Consider the following 15,852-nt stretch of genomic DNA (forward strand, 5'->3'; position numbering starts at 1 on the left):
TGAGATCAAAACTAATGAATTGACTAAAGCAAAGAATGAGAAGTCTCAATTTTCAAAAAAATTACATTCTCATGCATCTAGCTCTAAACATCATGATTATCTTGGGGAAGAAAGTCTTAGGAAAAATGAATATCATCAACAATTCCCTAGGAGAGCTAGGAAAGAGAGACAAGAAAACCTAACCAAGCATATCTATCACACTCAAGCTAGAGAAATTCCATGTTTAGAATACCTTGGCAATGATCAATTAGCATCTCAATGTTTCAATGAAAGATCTATGATCTTAAGGGACAAAGATGAGAATAGTAGCCAAGAAAAAGAAGCTAGTGAGAGTGAAGAAAAAGTAAAAATAGAAAAGCAAGAGAAAACCCTTGGGAAACAAAAGGCGTGGGAGAAGAGTGTTCCTTCCCACAAGGTCATTCAACAAGAAGGAAAAGTTGAAAATACATTTGAAAATATACCTCTTGTTGAACAACCTAGCCTTACCTTTTGTAAAGGAACACTTGCAAGCCTAGAAAAAAAAGAAGAATCCTTAAAAAAGGCTTGCATAGATAAAAATATAGTAGATTATTTTACATACATGCCAAGATATCACCAAGTGAAGGTCAAGTCATCTATAGGCATCTATAAAGACAATTTTTTATGTGAAGTAGTGCCTAAAGAAACTTGTCATGTCTTATTGAGACAACCTTTGCAACGAATTGAAATTTCCATGAACAAAGGTTGTATCAACGAGACTACCTTCACACATAAAAGAGAAATTCTTCATGAAGGAGAACTCATGGATCAAATTAGAGTTGATAAAACTCTAGAGCTTTTAAAAGGAAAATTATTGTCACCCATGAGAAAAGATGTTCAAAGACATTACCCTAGATACATTCCGTGTTTTAAAAATACATCTAAGGCGATGTCTCATGAACTCTATACTCCTTCACCTTTTGCAAATGATCCTTGGGAAGACATAAGCTTAAATTTCATATTAGATCTTCCTAGGACAACAAAAAGGTTTTGATTCCATTTTCATGGACATGGATAAACTCTTCCTTAAAGAAGTGACAAGTCTTCATGATTTCTCTTCAAACTTAGTGTTGGATAGAGCTCCAAAATTTGAAAACCATCATTTGAGGATTCTCTTGGAAAAACTTGCAACTAAGTTGTCCTTTTCAAATTCTTATCATCCTCAAAAGAATGGTCAAAATAAAATTGAAAACATAGCTCTTGTTACTATGCCTCGAGAAATCATGAAAGACAACCACAATTCTTGGGATGAGTATCCTTTTTCTATTGAGCATGCATACAATAGAGTAGTCCACAAGACTACTAATATTTCTACATTTGAAGTTGTATGTGAACATAGTCCTCTTTCTCTTTTTGCGTTGTTACCACTTCCTAAAGGAATTATGCCTAAGGAACAAGTAACCACTATTGAAAATTTTACAAAGCATGAGAGGATTAGAGAACACATTCAACCATCAAAAGAGAAATATTGTAAAAAGTTGCCAAAAACAAAAGAAAAACAAAAATGGCAACTTCATAAAATTGATTTGTATATGACTGCTTCAACTAACTCATTTGCTTTATTTGATAATTCCCCTAGGTGGACGTTTGATCCGGGAGGGCAAGCATAGTTGAAGAAGCAAGAGGCTGCTATCCGAGATCAAATCTCTAGATCTGAGGATAGATCTTCTCAAGGAGAAGGAGATGATGGACACCATCCAGCCACATCCATTCCCCTAGCCATGAAGAAGAAGAAGCAATGGATTTGAGGACAAATCCTTTTCAAGAGGGAGGGGATGATGGAAGAGGCCCAAGCACAAGCCCACATGCAAGCCCACCAAAGGGTAGATTTGGGCCAACCATAGAGTTATGGCCAAGAGGATCCAAGAAGACGTTCTTTTACATGTTCAAATGCCATAAACTCTAGTGTAGAGTAGACTTTAATTTCTTGTCAAAATTAGCATAGGAACTTTATTTGTAATTTTCTTAGAATTAATTTTGGCACCTAAAACACCAACCTAGGTAAACTTAGAGTTTCTAAAAAAACCTCTAAATTTACCAAGGCCGGTCTAGAAAGCCCATGGAGGGGGTGAGCATAAAAACTAGACACACCCCTCCCCATGTGCTCATTTGTGCACCCATGTGCAATGTGCACCCATGTGCTTCACATTTACATTTCATTTGGCTAGCATTAGGGTTGCATTATGGTCCTCCTTAGCCTATAAAAGGAGGATCCTACACCTTGTATTTTCAAGTTTATTGTGAGTAAAGTTATGCTGCCATTTTGTGCCAAGCTTTGCTTCTCCTAGAATTCTAGGCTCTAAACTTCACTTCCTTCACATCTCCTTGGGCTGGCCGAACCTCCCTATAATCATACCTATCATGCACCTTCAAGATCAACACCACTCTTAGGAGGATCTTGCACACACACCTTCATAGCTTCCACACCACTTTCTTACATGATTCAAGAAGACCTTCATGAAATGCCATCACTTTGCCTATCCTGGTTTTTCTTTTTCTATCTTGAAGAGGAAGCCATGGTTGAACTAGATTGTTTTTTTGATTTAAATGGTGAGCAACGAGTAAGGGCAACCAATGTGGGTAGCAATTTCACACAGATTTATATTGAAAATTGAATGGGTTGATGGAGCAGTTAAGAATAGATATGCACGAGGATTTTATTATCTGAAAATGTGCAGAAAATCTTTGAAAAGGTGCAACAAATATTTGGGGTCACGATGCACACATATCACACCTTAATTGAGCAGCCAATGCATCAAATTGGTTACATAACCATGACCAAAACCGTCAAAGGTACAGTGGTTAATACCCACTAAGTCAGTCAATCAGTCAAAGATTAAACTTTCTCTTTCCTAGTCATCAAAGCATATCAGTACCAAAAATAAACACATTCAATTACAAATAAACAGATTTAATTTTTCACTGCGAGGCACAATTGACATTTATAATTCCCAATTCATTAAGCAGAAAATTAAACCTATATTTAGCCAATGGTTTTGTAAACAAATCTGCAAGTTGTAAATCTGTACCAATGAACTTAATTTCACATGTTCCATTTGATATGTGTTCCCTTAGAAAGTGATGCCTAATTTCAATGTGTTTGGTTCTTGAATGCATGACAGGATTTTTGGTTAAGTTGATGGCACTTGTGTTATCACACAACAAAGGTATATGGTTAAGTAAGATACCAAAGTCATTCAATTGTTGTCATAGCCATATGGTTTGAGCACAACAACTCCCTGCTGCAATGTACTCTGCTTCAGCAGTGGAGAGAGCAACACATGCCAATTTTTTGCATTGCCATGAGATCAAGCTTGATCCAAGCAAGTGACAGGTACTGGTGCTCTTCCTATCAATTTTGCAACCTGCAAAGTCTGAATAAGAATAGCCAGTCAAACTTAATGAAATGTTACCTGGATACCACAAGCCAACTTCTTTAGTTCCTTGCAAATATTTCAGAATCCCTTTGGCAACATTGAAGTGTGATTCTTTAGGAGCAGATTGAAACCAAGCACACATGCACACTGCAAACATTATGTCAGGTCTGCTGGCAATGAGATACAGTAGGGATCCTATGAGTCCTCTGTATTTAGTTTCATCAATAGGAATTCCAGCTTCATCATGATCCAAGTGACAGCTAGTTGAGAAGGGTGTGCTGATTGGTTTGCACTTGTCCATTTCAAATTTTCTCAGCAGATCCTTGCAATACTTGGCTTGATTCAAGAATATGCCTTCCTTGAGTTGTTTGACCTGCAAGCCTAGAAAATAGTTTAATTCCCCCATCATTGACATTTCAAACTCACTCTTTGTGATTTCCATAAAAGTTTCACACAATTCTCCATTGTTTGATCCAAAAATAATATCATCCACATAGACTTGAACAAGAATTGTGTCATCCCCTTTCTTCTTAATGAACAAGGTCTTATCTATTGTGCCTCTGTCATAGCCTTGTGAGGTAAGGAAATCACTTAGCCTCTCATACCATTGCCTAGGAGCTTGCTTGAGCCCATAAAGAGCTTTCTTGAGTTTGAACACATGTCCTGGATGCTGATGGTCTTCAAATCCTGGTGGCTGTGAAACAAATACATTTTCATTTATATAACCATTCAAGAAGGCACTTTTCACATCCATTTGGAATAGCTTGAATCCTTTGATGCAGAAGAAGGCAAGTAGCAATCTAACAGCTTCTAGCCGAGCCACTGGTGCATATGTTTCATCATAGTCTATTCCCTCTTCTTGATTATACCCTTTAGCCACTAGTCTAGCCTTATTTCTGGTAATCACCCCATGCTCATCCATCTTGTTTCTGAATACCCATTTTGTTCAATGATATTTGATCCTGCCTGTTGACCGGAACGCTGGAAACTGCCTCGTCAAAGGATCGACGTGCGCACCGCTTCTCACCTCCGTTCCTCTTCAGGATCTATCTCAAGAACCTGCAAAGAAACAGCACGGCGCCGCCGCGACCGATCGCACTCCAACGCTCAAGTCAGTGACGGTATCACCAAAAACTAAGAGAACTAGAACCGTGCAAATCCTCTCTCACAGTCAGCTCTAACTCGCAAGCGTAAAGTGTATGAACTGAACGTGCGTACCTCAGAAAGTTTGTTAAGAACTCTTATATACCTGGTGGCTTTCTCTCTCCTGACAGTTACAGACTTGGACACGTGGCTCGCATCCAACTGTACACGTGCCATCATCTGGAGGCTCCCTGACTTGGCGCTGCTTCTACTCTCATTTTGGCTAAGTTACTTATGCATGGTACTGCCCAGTGCATAGCTAACTTAGGAGTGCGATCTCTACTGGAACTTGGCGAGTTAGGGGCCTTCATACACCTTCCCTGTGGTCTCGCCGGCCGCCTTCATAATATGCTTCTCCTTCATCTTCGGCGATGTGCTTGCTCTGGCGATCTCCGACTGCTTGGTCGCCTGGGTCTACATCTGGCGACTTCATCTTCAACCTGGCGATCGCCCATTCTGGTAAGCTGGAAGTCGGAACACGCCAGCTTAACAACTGGCGACTACACGTGCCCCCCGACTTCCTTCCCTTATGCCAACCTGGCACCTTGTCAACACGCCTACACTGTAGCAGGATGCCACGTCATCACACTCGACCATCAGGGCGGTACAATATTCATCTCAAGTATTCTAGGAACAAGAGTCCATACCTCATTCAGAGCAAATTAATTCAGTTCCTCTTGCATGGCCAGAATCCAGTTACTGTCATTAAGGGCTTCATTCAGATTTTTGGGCTCCACTTGAGACACAAAGGCCATTGTCTCACAGAAGTTATTCAGGGACTTCCTAGTTGATACTCCCTTCTTAATGTTCCTAATGACATTATCAAGGGTTAGATCTCTGGGGGTTTTCCATTCTTTTGGCAAACCTGCAGAAACAGTAGGTTCTTGGATAACATGTGAGTCAGCAGTATCAATATAAATCGATTCCTTTTGATTTAAAACAGATTTAAATTCATCACATTCAAGGTCATCTGCAGCAGTTTTAGATATGCTATGATCAGCTTCATCAAATACAACATGCATTGATTCTTCTACTATGAGCAATCTTTTGTTGAAGACTCTATATGCATGACCATTCAAAGCATAACCAATGTGAATACCTTCATCAGATTTAGCATCAAACTTATCCATATTCTCTTTGCCATTATTCAATACAAAGCATTTACACCCAAACACTCTAAGGTGACTCACACTAGGTTTCCTGCCCTTATACAATTCACACGGTGTTTTCTTAAGAATGGGTCTAATTAAGGTTCTGTTTAACACATAAGCTGCAGTATAGACTGCATCTGCCCAAAAATACTTAGGAAGCTTAGATTCATTTAACATAGTTCAAGCTAGTTCCTCTAATGATCTGTTTTTCTTCTCAACTACACCGTTTTGTTGGGGAGTCCTAGGGGCTGAAAAGGTATGTGATATCTCATGTTTTTCACAAAACCTTTCAAATCTAGCATTCTGAAACTCACCCCCATGATCACTTCGAATTGATTTTATACAGCAACCATTTTCATTCTGTAAAACCTTTGGTAATTTCTTAAAAGCATTGTAAGCATCATTTTTATGTGCAAGAAAAAGAGTCCATGTAAATCTAGAGTAGTCATCCACAACAACCAAAGCATATAAATTTCCAGTCAAGCTAGCAACTCTAGAGGGTCCAAATAAGTCCATATGCAATACATCCAATGGATTTTTTTTGTTGAAACAATGTCTTTTGAATTGAAAGAGGATCTGATTTGTTTACCTTTCACACAAACATCACAGAGCTTGTTATCCTGAAATTTAATGTTAGGTAAACCAGAAACAAGATCTTTAAATTTCAATTTATTTAAGTGATTAGTGTGTATGTGAGCTAACCTCCTGTGCCACAACCAAGACTCGTCACTTCTAGACAGTAAACACTCATTTGAAGAATCAGTTTCCATAATATCCAAGAGATATATGTTATTCACTCCCTTACCAGTAAACAACACCTTACCAGAGAAATTATTTGAGATTGTGCAGCCATTTGACTTGAAGTTCACCTTGTATCCTTTGTCACATAGTTGGCTGATACTGAGAAGGCTATGCTTGAGTCCTTCTACATAAAGAACATTCTCAATAGTGGTTGAATTCCCAGTTCCAAAAGTGCCTCTGCCCAGAATTCTTCCACGGTTATTATCCCCATAGGTTACATGTTCCTCTGCCTTGAGCTTCAAGCTGGTGAATTTTGTCAGATCACCAGTCATATGTTTTGAACATCCATTGTCCAAATACCATTGATTTCTCTCGCTGCCTTTCTGCAAAACAGAGCAAAAATAATACAAATGGTACCCTTTTCAGTATAGGGTCCAACACAGATTAAAACCTTTCCTTTGGTAGCCATTTTGCTAAGTTCTTAGGAACAAGATGTTTTCTAGCAATGCATGACCTAGAGGTATGACCAAATTTCATGCAGTAAAAATAGGCAACATGAGATGCCTTTTTGCCACTGTTAAAAGATGAGAAACCTGATTTTGCTGAAACAAAAAAACTTGAAAGCTTTTTGACATTGGTTACATTTCTAGGGTTATAACCAATACCATTCTTGTTGCAAACAGCATTTTGTGAACCAAGGAGAGACTCAAGATTCTCTTTTCCCTTAGTGAAATTGGAAAGGGTTTTTAGCAAATACTCCACTTGTTTTTCCAATTTTTTACAGTTTTCACAGGTTTTAATAGAGGCATGCAAGCATGTTAGTTCAAGACTTACAAGATCTGTTTTGGCCTTATGCAGTTCTTCCTCAAGTATTTTTACTTTAGGTGCAAGCACATTATTTACCTTTTGCAACTTGCTGCATATTACAACCAATTTGTTTGCCTCATCATGTGTTTCTTTTAAAGTAGCAAGCAATTGATCATAGTTATCAAATTCCATAGAGAATTCACTTACTGAATCAGAGATTGATCCTTCATCTTTCACCATGAAGCACAAATTGGTTTCCTCACTCTCAGTTGAAGAGTTGTTGGTTGAAGATACTTCATTGTCTTCCCATGAAATGTAAGCTCTTCTCCCCTTACTTCTTTCAACTTTCTTGCTGGCAGATTTGTGCTTTGATTGATTGTTTGGACAATCCATCTTGATGTGCCCTGTTTTACCACAACCAAAGCAAGTGTAGTTAGAGGAATTTGATTCATTAGGTTTAGGATATCTTCTTTTCTGTTGGTTCCTATCTCTGCTTTTCTTCTTCAGGAATCTGCTGAACCTCTTTGTAAGTAAGCTGATTGTTTCATCATGTTTAGCATCTTCTTTCTCTTCATTGATGTCACTCTGTGCACTTGCTTTCAGTGCAAGTCCCTTGGGTTTCCTTTCCACTGTTTCTTGCTCTTTAGGTCTCTTGAGCTCCAGGTCATGCTCCATTAATTTCCCAAAAAGTGCAGCAGTTGACAGCTTTGACAGATCACGACTTTCTGATATGGCAGTCACCTTGGGTTGCAAGCTTCTATCGAGGCACTTTAGCACTTTTATGTTGAGTTCCTCTATGTCAAATTCCTTTCCCAATCCAGTAAGATGATTAACAATATGAGTGAACCTTTTCTGCACATCAGCAATGCTCTCCTCGGGTTGCATTCTAAACAATTCATATTCTTGGATGAAAGAATGTTTTCTTGATCTCTTCACATCTTCAGTACCTTCATGAGTAACTTCCAAGAACTCCCACATCTCCTTAGCTGAACTCCATTGAGATATTATGAAGAACTCATCCATTGTTAATGACGAAGTTATGATGTTCTTGGCTATAAGATCATATTGAGCCTTCTTCTTTTCACTCTCATTCCATTCAGATCTTGGCTTTGCCACTTCTTCATCCTTGACAACCTGCATTGGCACATAGGGTCCATGGACCACAGCCTCCCAAATAAATGAGTCAATAGATTCCATGAAAATTTTCATTCTAATTTTCCAAAAAGCATAATTCATCCCATTGAACATAGGGGGTCTATTGATAGACGAACCCTCAGCAAAAAGCACTTTAAACTCAAACATTATTGCAAACAAACTTGATTAAAATACAAGTCCTAGCTGTTGATACCAATTGTTGGGTTCAATAGTGTCAAAGTTCAAGAGGAGGGTAAATTGAGCTTTTAAAACTTTCACGCAGATTCAGATTTTATCACAGTACACAGAAAATAAATCGATTTATTTAGCAATGAACAAATTTATTTTTACACTGTTTATGTATTAAAATCGTTTATATCAGTTAAGTAATTATTGAAGTTAAGTAGATTAATTCTCAAGCTACACACATATTGATTTTAGAGAGGAAAGTATGAAAAGCAAAATCAGTGAACTTCAACTTCTAAAGCAAGTGATAAAGGTTCAATTACTAGCCTGACAATTAATTGGGTAACCTTCCACAATCAAATGGTTCCAGTTGTATTTAACAGTTCATATACCTTTTTTAAAAGAACAAAATAGATTTTCCAGAAATCAAGAACAGAATGAACAAGCCCAGAAAGAACAGATTTATATTTAATTGAACATATTCAATTTCTGACAAATTAACAGATAAAGCAATAAAAGAGTGCAGGGATGAAGAGAGATTGAACACACAACGATTATACTAGTTCACTCAAATGAGCTACATCCAGTCTCACCTAATCCAAGGTGAAATCCACTAAACAAACGTATCAAACACACTTACACAGCCACTGTTCTTGAACCCTACAAAAAACTTGGCACACTAGCTGAAAAACACTATTCCAGCACACACACTCTTCAAGAAACACTATGAAGAAGAGTTCACAACCACACTTTACAAGAAATTGAAGTATGAAACGAATACACCTAATAGAGAATGTAGAAATATGCCTTAAACCAATAGAACAAATTGCTCACACAATGACAAAACCTCTAACCAAGCCTTAGAACCAACCAAGAACAAGCACACTTTATCAGTCAACCAAGGCAATGGAGGTCAGGTGGTGCGGCCGGATGGTGGCAAACTGCGTACCAAACTTGGCCACCAGCGTCTCGAAACAGTTTATCGAGTTTGGGGGAAGCTTTGTGAACCAACTCAAAGCCCCTCCCTTAAAAGAGGTAGGGAACACTCGGCATAGGACTGCATCATCTGATGTGTACAGGCTCATGTGCGTAGTGAATGCATCCACGTGCTCATCGGGATCGGTCGTGCCATCGTAGCAGTCCCTATTGAACCCTTTCCACTTGTCTCGCAGTGGAGTGCCGATGAAGAAGTCAGTAAACGGGTGTCGACGGCTCGAACCTCAGTCCCGGTTGTATGCAACGACTTGTTCGGGTGAGACTCACCATCCTTCTCCAGAGTGGGTCTTGTTATTCGACTCCTCAACAGTCTTAGGGTCGGCAAGGGTCGTGAAGGACCTTCCAACCAAATTGGTCGGTTCCACCGAAGGTCGTCCTTCCATGATCTTCTTCATCTCCTTGTTCTCCTTTCTGATGGCAGCAATTTGCTCTTCATTCCTCCTGGTAACCCCTTCATTCTTCCTCTTCATCTCGGCCAACTCCTTCTGCAAAGCCAGCAACATTGTCGTTTGTTCAGCCTCAGACATCTTCTCGCTTGCCATGCTTCGGGTTGATACCATCTGCTAATGTTCTTCACTCAGTTTCTCTCGTCCCCATGGTAGGTGCCAATTGTTCTCAAACAGGTTGGGGCCCAGAGAACTATTGATATCACTCTCCTATCGGTCGGTCGGTCTAGGCTTCAATCTTCCTCCTTACAGGCTTCTCTCTCCTTCCTACTCGTCGCACCTCTCGGTCTCCTCGTAGAACAAACTCGGATGGTACTTGCAGAAGGCACTCCCACGCTCAAGTCAGCAAAGGGGTTTGGCACTCGATTGTCAGAGTACTGTAAATAATGACATACCTGATTCTAGGAATCTGTGCTATTTATATTACCTTAGCAGGCCTTACTCATTGAGTCGGATTAGGGAGTTGGACCGCGCTTAGGGTTGCGTTAATTAGCTCTTAATCGAAGGTTAGCTTCGCTGACCTTGATTAGGTGCGTAATTGTGCTTGGTGTCGGTCAGCCCATTGTATCGGAACATGATATCGGTCGGCCCAATGATGGAGATCGTTTCGTGGGACCGTGATATCGGTCAACCTAGTGAAGGGGGCTGAGTCATGGGAGCACTCATGCGGCCCATACCGGTACAAATCCTAATAATGTAAGCAAAATGAATAAATTTGATTAACTTTGGCCACTTGGTCCTCCTAACACCAGAATCGAAAAACCATTCATGTATAATTTGTAAAACTGGTTACTGAAGCAGTGAAAGCATAAACAAATTCATGGTATGTAATCCAAATCGGTTCAATAAGATTGAAGAGTTCAAGAGAGAATTAAATGTGTGTTGTAATATTCAATTACAGGGTTGATATTCTGTTGTTTGTGGCTTTTTAAGTGCATTAGAGGAATATGTGACAATGTCTCAACCCAATTTCCTCTGACAAATTCAACTCACCACAAAAGTAAAGCAATAACTACGTTTATCATTGAGTTCAAAGTAAAAGTAAAAAATTAACAAAACCAGAGTCTACTCCACGCTGGTGAATAGAAATTGCAGGAAAGTGTATTATGACTCAGTACTGCACTTTCTCATACAGATTCCACATGCATTGCACTCCACACACACATTTTATCTATCTTTCACAAATTTGACCCCTTCAACAAATCTTATCATTATTCTTAGGAAAAACTGCATCTTTGGACTCCCATTTTCTTCCCTGGAAAATGGTTCAAAGGAATTCTGAAAGCATGTTTCAAAGCCTCCATTGACCAATATTGTATATGTATACCAACCAAGAAATCTCATGCCCAATTGAATTATAATGAATCAAGTATGGCTAACTGTGTTTGCAATTTGATACTTATGGCCTTCTATATCATGGCTCAGCTACCATCTCTGATTGGTGCCACCATTCCTCCTTCTTCCACTTCCTCATCCATTCATCAGGAACGACAGGCTTTGCTCCACAGCGGTTGGTGGAATGATCACCCCAATAACTCTCATCATTGTGATTGGGAGGGTATCTCTTGCAATGAAGCTGGAAGTGTTACTGGTATTAACAGAACATCGTTAAAGAATCCTTCATCAAAAGAATTGCTTTGGATTCACAACTTGAACTTCACTGCCTTCTCCAATTTAGTCTATCTTGGTCTAACTGGAATGGGTCTTAGAGGAACCATCCCTACACAAATAAGCCTTCCTACAAACCTTACCTATCTTGTTCTGTCCCACAATCGTCTCCAAGGTATGTTATTGCTTCATGCAATTTTAAAACTTGAATTTCTCTTGATTGCATTATCCCTCTTCTGTGCTTTCATCCAATTTCAGGTTCAATACCACCACAACTCGGCAATTTGACACAATTGCTGGCGTTATCTCTATATAACAACTTGTTAACAGGTTCAATCCCTTCTACATTTGGTCAATTGAAGAATTTGGCCTATCTTTTTCTTGATTCAAACAAACTTCAAGGTAGCATTCCAATAGAACTCAGGATTTTGACAACTTCAATTCCTTCACTCTGAAATGGACTGATCTGTGTTTGTATGCTTATTAATTGTGGCCTTCTATATCATGCTGCTGCCATCTGTTATTGATACTACAATCACACCTTCTTTTAGTTCCTTCTCCATTCCATATGTTGTTTGCGTAATGCAATTTTACATCTGGATTGTCCCTTGTAAATTATGTCAACAGGAAAATTTGACCCAATTCTTTCTTGCTTTGATCCAATTGCAGGTTCAATACCACCACCACTTGCTAATTTGACACAATTGCAGGCGTTATCTCTCTATAACAATTTGCTAACAGGTTCAATTCCTCCTACCTTAGGTCGTTTGGGGAATTTGGTACACCTCTACCTTGATTATAATCAAATAGAAGGCCATATACCCGAAGAATTAGGAAATCTGTCCAAATTAGAAGTTTTGCAACTGGCTCATAATAAGATTACGGGTTTCATACCTCCACAACTTTTGCAAATGGACAAATTGTTCTCTTTATATCTCTCATCAAATCAGTTATGTGGTTCAATCCCATTAGAAACCATGAAATGTCCCTATGCTAAAATGGTTGATTTAAGCCATAACTTGTTTAATGGAAGCATAACTTCTCAAATTGGTTGTGTCAATGAACTTAATCTTAGTCACAATTTTCTTGTTGGTGAGATTCCATTTCTTTTGAAAATGAACTCTATACTTGATCGATTGGATCTTAGTTATAATAATCTCTCGGGTAAAGTACATAAGGAACTTGTTAGTCTATCATATATAAATCTTTCGTACAATTCCTTTGACTTCTCACAAGACCTTGACTCAAAATCAGAGATACCAGACTATTGTTCTTTCCAAAAAGACTCTTTAATTAATCACCGGATGCTGAATTTCACGTTCTGCCACTTGGTCAACCAAACCAATATCCAAACTAGAAGAAGTAAGCCTCTCATCAAGTTAATTGTTCTTCCCATAATTTGCTTCACACTTTTAGTACTCCTTCCAACATTATGTTACGCAAGATGCATTCATAAGGCCAAGTGTGAAGGAACATCAACAAAGAATGGAAACTTGTTTTCTATATGGAACTATGATGGTAAAATTGCATTTGAAGACATCATTGAAGCAACACAAGACTTTGACATCAAGTATTGTATTGGAATAGGTTCATATGGTAGTGTGTATAGAGCACAACTGCCCAGTGGCAACATTGTTGCATTAAAAAAGCTCCATCGAATGGAATCTCAAAATCCATCATTTGACAAAAGTTTTCGAAATGAGGTGAAGATGTTAACAGAAATCCGTCATAAAAACATTGTAAAGCTTCATGGATTTTGCCTCCACAATCAATGCATGTTTTTGGTCTATCAATACATGGAAAGAGGTAGTTTATTTTATATTTTGAATAATGACGTGGAAGCTGAGGAGTTGAATTGGAGTAAGAGAGTGAATGTTATTAAAGGGGTAGCAGAGGCTTTATCTTACATGCATCATGATTGTGTCCCACCAATTGTTCATCGAGATGTAACAAGTAGCAATGTTTTGTTAAACTCACAATTAGAGGCCTATGTCTCAGACTTTGGCACAGCTAGGCTCCTCGATCCTGATTCTTCAAATCAAACCTTGGTAGTTGGCACTTATGGTTACATTGCTCCAGGTGAATGTTATTTTCTTTTACAGAACCACAATACTTTTATCAATCTCATATTAGATTTTGATAGTTAATTTTCTTTATTTCTTTGTTCATAACAGAGCTTGCTTATACATTGAGCGTGACAGAAAAGTGTGATGTTTATAGTTTTGGGGTGGTGACTTTGGAAACATTAATGGGAAAACATCCCGGAGAGCTAATCTCATCTTTATCAATCCCAACTACTCCAAATATGTTCGTGAAAGATCTCTTGGATTCACGTCTTCCTTTTCCTCTTCAGAAAGATGCTCAAGATATAAATCTTGTGGTGACAATAGCATTATCATGTTTATGTTCCAAACCAAACTTAAGGCCATCAATTCAACAAGTGGCTGAGAAACTCTCCAGTTTCACACTCCCATTATTATCTTTATCCTTTGACAAAGTTTTGATCCATCAATTGATGAGTCAAGACATATGTCATTTTTCATCCAAGTGTCAAGGATTATATTAAGAAGAAGTAAGAAATTTTCATTAATTGATCATACATGCACTCCACGCTTTTCAATTTTTTCCGTAAAAATTCCATTTGAAAATTTTTCTCGTGTGTCCTAACCTAAGTCTTTCCTTAAAACAATAAAAGTTTGAATGGAACCACTAAAAAGACTGGTGTGTCAACTTTAAAAAATTAACTCAACCTATAACAATTTGGAATCAACACATACAAAAGGATGAATCTGCTTCGAGTTCGAATTTTTTAAAAAAAAATCAATTTTTCTTATAACTTGAAATAATTTAAAGATTGAGATAGGTTTTAATTTTGGATTTTATCATTTTTGTCTTTTTTTTTAATTTCTCTAAAATTAAAAATTGTTGCTTTTATCCCACTATTACATAACACTTGTTAACTTGATGAACAAGAACATCATAACAAAGTTGATTATTCATCACTACAAGAAAAAATATTTTTAACAAGGTTATATTTAGTGTTTTCGACGGTTTTTGTTGAATCAAGTGTGTTCAAACTTTGAAGAATCCAAACCCTTTGAAGGTTGATGTAAGGCTGGTTGTGCTTGTTGTTGTTGAGTTGTCTTTAGATAGGATCTGGGGTAGATTATCTGTTTAAATTCACTCTTGATTGAATCCAAAGCTTAAGCATTCTCAAACCTTTTAAATGAAAAATGTTTTTCAAACTAAGTGAAAAACAACCTGTTGTTTTGTCGAAACAACCGATTGTTTTATACTTAGGTGTTTTTAGAAAGGTTGAAAACTGTTTTTGATGGTTGACTTATTGTCAAACCAAAACAACCGATTGATTCGAGCATTCAACCGATTGTTTGTTTTGGGACCATAACAGAAAACTGTTTTGTGCTTTGACTGAGCATTAAATGATTTTATAACTAAATACGCTCCAATTTTAAATGTTTTGACCAATCTTTAAATGCAATAAATAGTTTGTTCAGATTATGTAACAAACAACTAAGATTTAATCAAAGAAAAACATATTTGAGTTTTTTCACTGATTTTGCTTTTGAAGAGTTGAAGTTTTGCTTTGAGATTGCTTGGATAAAAGAGAGTGTGATATAGGATTTTCATCTTGTATTGATTTCAGATCTTTTCTGTAACAAGTGTAATCTTTTGTACTTTGAAGAAACTTTGTGTGTAAAGTTGAGAAGTGTTGTGTGTTCTTGAGGTTGTCAATATCAGCATTCTTAGTGGTGTTTGTGCTGAGCCAAAGGAAGTGTGTCTTGAGGGGATCAAGGTCACTTCTTTGGTGGTGTTGTAAGTAATCTAGGGTTGATTGCTTAGTGAACTCCCCAGTGGTTTCTGGGAAGACTGGATGTAGCTCTTGGTTAAGAGTGAACCAGTATAAACCTGTGTGTTCAATCTCTTTATCCCTTGAACTCTTTAGTTTCAGTTTTATATTTGTGAAATGGTATAAACAACCGATTGTTTTTGCGAAACAACCAATTATTTTTCTGATGCTGTGCTAATTTGCTTTATGTTTTGGCAAACTGATTTCTTAATCAAGTCTTTCTCGAAGTAATTTCATTATAGACTTAAAAGTTTGCGAAAACCCTCTTTAAACCATTCACCCCCCTCTCAAATTTAAAGCCATACATTCTAACAATTGGCATTGAGCTTGGTACTTGAAAGATAATTAAGTTTGATCCGAAATTTTTTTTCTATGGC

General features: G+C 37.9%; 1 protein-coding gene across 1 annotated transcript; it reads left to right on the forward strand.

Annotated features, from left to right (window-relative positions):
• The first annotated feature begins 11,112 nt into the window (after window positions 1-11,112).
• Window positions 11,113-14,203, forward strand: LOC137819526 (uncharacterized). The gene is made up of 4 exons (XM_068623404.2): window positions 11,113-11,782; window positions 11,866-12,009; window positions 12,277-13,686; window positions 13,782-14,203. The coding sequence occupies exons 1-4, from the start codon at window positions 11,371-11,373 to the stop codon at window positions 14,171-14,173; spliced, it is 2,358 nt and encodes a 785-aa protein (XP_068479505.1). The 5' UTR covers window positions 11,113-11,370; the 3' UTR covers window positions 14,174-14,203.
• The last annotated feature ends 1,649 nt before the right edge of the window (window positions 14,204-15,852 follow it).

The sequence above is a fragment of the Phaseolus vulgaris genome, chromosome 10 (assembly GCF_051622355.1).
Source record: "Phaseolus vulgaris cultivar YP4 chromosome 10, ASM5162235v1, whole genome shotgun sequence".
Lineage (NCBI taxonomy): Eukaryota > Viridiplantae > Streptophyta > Magnoliopsida > Fabales > Fabaceae > Phaseolus > Phaseolus vulgaris.

Bases quoted from the DNA above. Each gene is read 5' to 3' on its own strand.
- LOC137819526 (XM_068623404.2), top strand. From the start codon at position 11,371: ATGGCTAACTGTGTTTGCAATTTGATACTTATGGCCTTCTATATCATG. The intron at 11,783-11,865 runs GTATGTTATTGC...ATCCAATTTCAG, and splicing joins GTCCCACAATCGTCTCCAAG to GTTCAATACCACCACAACTC. The intron at 12,010-12,276 runs GTAGCATTCCAA...ATCCAATTGCAG, and splicing joins TGATTCAAACAAACTTCAAG to GTTCAATACCACCACCACTT.